Here is an 8,064-nt window from a genome sequence, read left to right as displayed (position 1 = left end):
TCGTGCTCATACAGTGCATGCTCCTGTTATGGGCTGTAGCACTACAAGTCCCAGCTGTCATCAGTATTGCACTGATCGTGCTCATACAGTGCATGCTCCTGTTATGGGCTGTAGCACTACAAGTCCCAGCTGTCATCAGTATTGCACTGATCGTGCTCATACAGTGCATGCTCCTGTTATGGGCTGTAGCACTACAAGTCCCAGCTGTCATCAGTATTGCACTGATCGTGCTCATACAGTGCATGCTCCTGTTATGGGCTGTAGGACTACAAGGCCCAGCAGTCCTCAGTTTTAGAGACTGTTCAGCTGAAACAGTTAGACTTGGTCTGATTCTAAATTGCTGCAGCAGTTCAGGGAAATTATTATTTTAACCCCTTGCTGCTTCATGTAGCAATCCATAATGGAGAGGGGGCGGAAGGTCCTGGACAGACAGCAGTGAGCGGAGGGGGCACTGACTGCTCCTAATTAACTGTTTACATTCCTGTGTCACTCCCTGACAGGGGCCTTTAAGTGGTGCTATCCTGATGGTGCACCCAGTGCTTCCTGTGGCTCTGATGACAGAAAAATACAAATAAAACTGTGGTCCATGGGAGTACTAAAACCAAAATGGCCACATCATGAAGGGCTCATCACTGGCCCATGGTCAGCACTAAGTGCCAGGCTCAAGGAACGGTTCACTGGGCAGTTTCTCTCCATTTTCTCTTTCCCCGCCTCAGCTTGATTGACAGGTGTCTTGCTGTACACAATACTGCGTAGTAACAAGTTTTGATGAGCAAAATGCCAAAGCAGTTTGACCTGACCCGTGCTGATTTTTCTTGTAAAAGGAAGGTGAGACTAATGATTCTTTAAGTGTCTGGACTGTGCATCAGCGGGTAGCACTCCGTGGGCTGTAAAGGTGTGCTGAGAGTTGTAGTGTACAACAGCTTGTGTTTTTCAAGTTTTATCAGGGTTTATCACAAATCACATGAACTGCTAAATGGTGCTTAGATAAACTTCTGCTCTGGGACTCTGTTCTCTGTAGATTCCAACTAGACTTCGGCACTGTGACTTTATTCTCTGTAGATTACACCTAGACTTCGGCACTGTGACTCTATTCTCTGTAGATTCCACCTAGACTTCGGCACTGTGACTCTATTCTCTGTAGATTCCACCTAGACTTCGGCACTGTGACTCTATTCTCTGTAGATTCCACCTAGACTTCGGCACTGTGACTCTATTCTCTGTAGATTCCACCTAGACTTCGGCACTGTGACTCTATTCTCTGTAGATTCCACCTAGACTTCGGCACTGTGACTCTATTCTCTGTAGATTCCACCTAGACTTCGGCACTGTGACTCTATTCTCTGTAGATTCCACCTAGACTTCGGCACTGTGACTCTATTCTCTGTAGATTCCACCTAGACTTAGGCACTGTGACTCTATTCTCTGTAGATTCCACCTAGACTTTGGCACTGTGACTCTATTCTCTGTAGATTCCACCTAGACTTCGGCACTGTGACTCTATTCTCTGTAGATTCCACCTAGACTTTGGCACTGTGACTCTATTCTCTGTAGATTCCACCTAGACTTTGGCACTGTGACTCTATTCTCTGTAGATTCCACCTAGACTTAGGCACTGTGACTCTATTCTCTGTAGATTACACCTAGACTTTGGCACTGTGACTCTATTCTCTGTAGATTCCACCTAGACTTAGGCACTGTGACTCTATTCTCTGTAGATTCCACCTAGACTTCGGCACTGTGACTCTATTCTCTGTAGATTACACCTAGACTTCGGCACTGTGACTTTATTCTCTGTAGATTACACCTAGACTTTTTGGCACTGTGACTCTATTCTCTGTAGATTCCACCTAGACTTTTTGGCACTGTGACTCTATTCTCTGTGGATTCCACCTAGACTTCGGCACTGTGACTCTGTTCTCTGTAGATTCCACCTAGACTTCGGCACTGTGACTCTATTCTCTGTAGATTCCACCTAGACTTTTTGGCACTGTGACTCTATTCTCTGTAGATTCCACCTAGACTTCGGCACTGTGACTCTGTTCTCTGTAGATTCCACCTAGACTTCGGCACTGTGACTCTGTTCTCTGTAGATTCCACCTAGACTTCGGCACTGTGACTCTGTTCTCTGTAGATTCCACCTAGACTTCGGCACTGTGACTCTATTCTCTGTAGATTCCACCTAGACTTCGGCACTGTGACTTTATTCTCTGTAGATTCCACCTAGACTTCGGCACTGTGACTTTATTCTCTGTAGATTCCACCTAGACTTCGGCACTGTGACTTTATTCTCTGTAGATTCTACCTAGACTTCGGCACTGTGACTCTGTTCTCTGTAGATTCCACCTAGACTTCGGCACTGTGACTCTGTTCTCTGTAGATTCCACCTAGACTTCGGCACTGTGACTTTATTCTCTGTAGATACCACCTAGACTTTTTGGCACTGTGACTCTATTCTCTGTAGATTACACCTAGACTTTTTGGCACTGTGACTCTATTCTCTGTAGATTCCACCTAGACTTCGGCACTGTGACTCTCTCTATTCTTTGTAGATTCCACCGGTACCTTGATGTGAGCAGTCAAAAGATACAGCGCACCTTGGACGGGTAACGTAATTTTATAATTCATTATTATACACACAAATGCTATTACAGCGGAAACATTAAAATGAGCTTTAATTCTAGGATCTATGAAAAGTTTGTGATCCATTCAGATCTGCGTAAGGCCGAGAGCTGGAAGCGCCTCACACAGGAGTTTTTGGATCGACCGCTTTCAAGCACAGAAGAGACAAAGGTAAGTCCTGGGAGTTTTTTTTTTTTTTTGTGTGAATTCTAATGAAACAGACAGTATAAAGACAGTGACATGGACATGTCATAACTCCAGTGTGTAGCGTAAAACGTAATATTTTCAGTGTCCTTTGCTCTTTTCTGGTTTTAGGTTTCTGATTCTTAAGAAGGACCTGTCACCCGGGCAAAAATTACCAGTTTTTGCGGTTTTTTTTTTTTAACCCACTGTTACCTTGAGAATTCCTTTTTTAATAGTATAAATCCAACATACGGTTCCAGAGATATGGGCCTTTTTATATAGTGCTGATTTTTATGGTCTTTACCAAGTGGAGTGGTGCTCACAGGGAAATAATGCAGAGCTGCCTAAAGACAGACCTCCAGAGAATCCAGAAAGCCACACCGCCTTGATAAAGACTATTAAAATTAGTATTAAACTTAGTATGCCCATATTTCTGAAACCATATGGCAGAATAAAAAAAAAAAAAAAAAGAGAAAGAAAAAACAAACTATAGACTTCGTCTCTCTGTTGGCATGGCCAGTGCAGCTGATTAGTGGGTTATACAATGTATTAGCCTAGAGTGCAGACTCCTTTCCCCCCCCCCAAATTTCCATTAGGCCGCATTCACACGTTCAGTATTTGGTCAGTATTTTACATCAGTATTTGTAAGTCAGGAGTGGAACAGTCAGAGGAAAAGTATAATAGAAACACGTCACCACTTCTATATTTATCACCCACTAGATGGCAGCCCGATTCTAAAGAATCGGGAGTCTAGAATCCATATATACTTTATTTATTCAAATGTAAGAATAATACAATTAATAAATAATAGTAAGAAAGAACAAAAAATGGCTGCACTCACCAGCTCTTGACAATTCTTGTTATTTAAGGTACAGTTACACAGGATCCATGAACATGCTTATGAGGGGAGGGATGAAAGACATCAGACGACAACTTTGCGTGTTGTGGCAAATGCCACAACAACGGTTCTTTGCTTAAGAACAATAATGTAAATAATAAATAATATGTATCAATAACTATGTATATTGGTATGTTCTATGACATATTAAAATATTTCATTATTATGTGGAAAGGCTCTCAGTACCCATACTGGCGCATACTTGTGTGCCCATCAGGTATTTTCACAGTAATTTTACATCTGATGGGTTGGTATGAAACGTTTTTAATCATCTCTTGGGCTTAGCTAAGCCTTCATTTTAAATAATTCTAATAGGTACAACAGAAATAAAAGCCTTTTTGTGTACCCAAATTTTTTGTGTTTATTTTTACAGAAGTGTAAAATTTAAGAAATCAACGTTCATAGTACACCGATGGGCTAATATAAGCATGCCCATCAACCACATCACGGTAGCCTTTGAACTGATGGGTCCTAACTAACTTGTGTTTTTCAAGTTTTATCAGGGTTTATCACAAATCACATGAACTGCTAAATGGTGCTTAGATAAACTTCTGCTCTGGGACTCTGTTCTCTGTAGATTCCAACTAGACTTCGGCACTGTGACTTTATTCTCTGTAGATTACACCTAGACTTCTTTCCCTATCTATCTAAAAATGTACCTATCTATATATCTATTTCTATGTACAGAACACACCTGAAGATAGAGATGTGTGTGAACAGCCATCCCAACCGTCTCTTACCTGTTCACAAAAACCTCACCCTTTTTAAAAACAAAATGAAATCTCTCAGCAGCTATACTGCTGGAGAATTGGTGTGAAAATGTCACTGAACCACTTCACAACTAAATATATATAGTTTTGGTAAATGGTATTATCATTTTTTTGACGAAATTCGGCAGGAGCTTGAAGAGCAACGTCACTGGGCCCGCCTCCACGCAGTAGAAACTTGCTGTGAGGTAAAAATTCAAAAATCACACCAAAATGGCGGGCGGAGTGTGTCACAGTACGGCACGTTTCTGATTGGTCGCTCGCAGCAGGCGACAACCAATCAGACACTAGACACTGGACACTGTTGACGTCACTTATCTCCGGACATTAGCTCCGGACATTAGCTCCGGACATTAGCTCCGGACAAAGCCACGGAAGTTGGCACAAATTGCAGGAAGTAGTATTCTAGGCAATTAATCTCCGGACATTAGCTCCGGACATTAGCTCCGGACATTAGCTCCGGACATTAGCTCCGGACAAAGCCACGGAAGTTGGCACAAATTGCAGGAAGTAGTATTCTAGGCAATTATATATTAGACTCCTGGTTTTGGCTTACACATACTGAGGGAAAAAACTGACCAAATACTGAATGTGTGAACGTGGCCTAATGCTGTAAGCCCTCCTTCAACCATAATATATAATGAGGCTCTGTTCACATGTCTGCTCGGACATTGTTTGTCTGTTCTAGGAGCAGACAAATGGGAATAAACGATCTGTTAATTTGGGTTAGCAAAGAGATTCAGAAGGGCGTCATTGATTATTATGGAGTCCGTTTGATGTCCTGCATGCAGATTTTTTATTTTATTTTTTTGTTCTAAAAAAACGGAACGAAGATGGACTCAATAACAAATATTAAATAACACTGGCGCTCTCCACTCTGTGGGTCGGCTGTCACCAGAGAGGGATTATTATAAAAAAGAGAAAGACACGTCTCCAGCTGCTGAAGTCAGAAACAGAGTGTGTGCCAACCCTGTAAATAAATCAAAATTAATACCACAATGTATACCGCGCTTGGGGATAAATTCACTGGATGATCAGGTTAAGAAATGAACCATCTCAGCTGGTAAATCAATTGCCTATTTAAAACAATGCGCTGGATAATCCTTTTGTGAAGATAAAACCTAGTGCCCAGTATGCAAGGCAAACAAAATTGTAAAAAACACCCCTTGCTGTTCTACCAACTCCACGGGTATGTGCGGTGTATAGCGCTTACCCTACACACAGTGGAGTTTCGTCTGTAGACCGGGATTCTGGATCTGTCCGGCTGTGCGGTGTTGGATATGCAGGGTGTTGAACATGCGTAACTACTTGCTGGCGACAGGGAGCGTTACAGCTGTGTACTACCAGAGGAGCCCCAGCCAAAGGCGTCCCTGGTTACAGTTGAAGAAAAATGGCTGCCATGACCTGCTCACGTGTGCTTGGGAGTGACGTCACAAAGCTACGGAGCGACGTTAGAGTACCCTGATGAAGAAGGTCTTTCACCTTAGAAACGCGTTTGAATACTCTTCCTTTTTTGTCCTAACGCCGCTCCGTAGCTTTGTGACGTCACACCCAAGCACATGCAAGCAGGTACCGGCAGCCGTTTTTCTTCATCTGTATCCTGGGACGCCTTTGGCCGGGGCAACTCTGGTTGTACACAGCTGTAATGCTCCCTGTCGCCAGCAAGTAGTAACGCATGTTCAACACCCTGCATATCCAACACCGCACAGCCGGACAGAGATCCAGAATCCCGGTCTACAGACAGAACTCCACTGTGTGTAAGGTAAGTGCTATGCACCGCACATACCCGTGGAGTTGGTAGAACAGCAAGGGGTGTTTTTTACAATTTTGTTTGTCTTGCATACTGGGCACTAGTTTTATCATCACAAAAGGATTATCCAGCGCATTGTTTTTAATAGGGAATTGATTTACCAGCTGAGATGGTTAATTTCTTAACCTGGTCATCCAGTTAATTTATCCCCAAGCGCGGTATCATACATTGTGAAACTAAGATAGACCCCATAATAATCAGTGAGGCCCCTATGCTGCCATTTGCGTAACTTGAGTAACAGATTGCATACTTCATTTGTCTGATCCTAAAAGAGAATGTTTGATCGGATGTGTGAACAGAGCTTAATACCAACTAGTGTAGGAAACAAGATGTACATGCCACGTAAGAATCTATAAATCTTCAACACATTGATGCTGCATTGCCCTGTGGTTCTCTTCCCTCTGTAATCTGTTTCAGTGGCCCCGTGGTTCTTTTCCCTCTAACCTGTATCGGTGGCCCTGTGGTTCTCTTCCCTCTGTGATCTGTATTAGCGTCCCTGTTGTTCTCTTCCCTATCTAACCTGTATCAGCGTCCATGTTGTTCTCTTTCCTCTGTATCTGCGTCCATGTTGTTCTCTTCCCTATGTAACCTGTATCAACGTCCCTGTGGTTCTCTTCCCTCTGTATCTGCGTCCATGTTGTTCTCTTCCCTCTGTAACCTGTATCGGCATCCATGTTGTTCTCTTCCCTCTGCAACCTGTATCGGCGTCCCTGTGGTTCTCTTCCCTCTGTGATCTGTATCAGCGTCCCTGTTGTTCTCTTCCCTATGTAACCTGTATCAGCGTCCATGTTGTTCTCTTCCCTCTGTGATCTGTATCAGCGTCCCTGTTGTTCTCTTCCCTATGTAACCTGTATCAGCGTCCATGTTGTTCTCTTTCCTCTGTAACCTGTATCAGCGTCCCTGTGGTTCTCTTCCCTCTGCGATCTGTATCGGCGTCCTTGTGGTTCTCTTCCCTCTCTACCCTGTAGTTGTATGTAGTACCATAACCTTATATTGTAATATCCGCTACTGTTTTCTTGCAGACAGATGCTCATTATGCCATACTGTCTCTCCTGCTTTGTTTGTCTGAGTCGCCTTCCAAAAATGACTTTATTGAGAAGCCAAGAGAAAAACAAGCAGGTAATCAGAAGCCTCTCATTTTGGTGAACATTTCTGTAGAACGGAAATAAAGCTGAAAAGGGAAATCTCCACAATTTTAAAATCCTGTAGTAAATAACCAAACATCGGTAATGTGCTTGTAGTTAAGTTCTCTGGTCTGTGACTTGGTCATCTCCAGAATGTTGTAACTGGACCACCCGGCTATGAGACACTGTAAGAATATTATAATGTTTTGTACACTCTATGGACACAAATATTAGGACACCTACAGTATAGTACATCCAATTCCAAGACATTGCAATGCATTGATGAAGACGTGTGTCCCAATACTTTTGTCAGTGTAGTGGATTTTCTTCTCATCCAGGTATGGGGAGAGTCAGAATGCACACATCAGACTCCATATAACTGATTGTTACATGTATATGGGGTTTTATTTCAGTTGAAGTGAAGGAGCTTATATAGTAAGGCATACATACATCAGTGGAAATACCTAATTTTCCTAACTTTTGTGTTAATTACTGTAGATGAAGAGGAGCCATTTGACTGGGGAAAATACCTGATGGAAGGAGAAGATGATGGTCTCAGCGCAGATGACACACCGGTAAGACTTCTCCACTTTTATATTGTTTTACCCAATTATAATCCCATAAGGAGCATCCAAGCATCTTGTAGGGGACAAAGCATAA

General features: G+C 42.8%; 1 protein-coding gene across 1 annotated transcript in view; it reads left to right on the top strand.

The window, feature by feature from the left end:
- The window catches only part of TUBGCP5 (tubulin gamma complex component 5), a 117,971-nt gene that overhangs the window by 4,233 nt on the left and 105,674 nt on the right, over positions 1-8,064 (top strand). Inside the window, exons 2-5 of the mRNA XM_069757846.1 lie at positions 2,553-2,606; positions 2,685-2,793; positions 7,303-7,399; positions 7,903-7,979. Of these exons, the coding sequence (XP_069613947.1) occupies positions 2,553-2,606; positions 2,685-2,793; positions 7,303-7,399; positions 7,903-7,979 (337 nt within the window). The remainder of the gene's footprint in view (positions 1-2,552; positions 2,607-2,684; positions 2,794-7,302; positions 7,400-7,902; positions 7,980-8,064) is intronic.

This window comes from Ranitomeya imitator, chromosome 3 (genome assembly GCF_032444005.1).
Source record: "Ranitomeya imitator isolate aRanImi1 chromosome 3, aRanImi1.pri, whole genome shotgun sequence".
Lineage (NCBI taxonomy): Eukaryota > Metazoa > Chordata > Amphibia > Anura > Dendrobatidae > Ranitomeya > Ranitomeya imitator.
The sequence above is the reverse complement of the archived record's forward strand: the minus strand, read 5'-3'. Positions and strand labels throughout refer to the sequence as shown.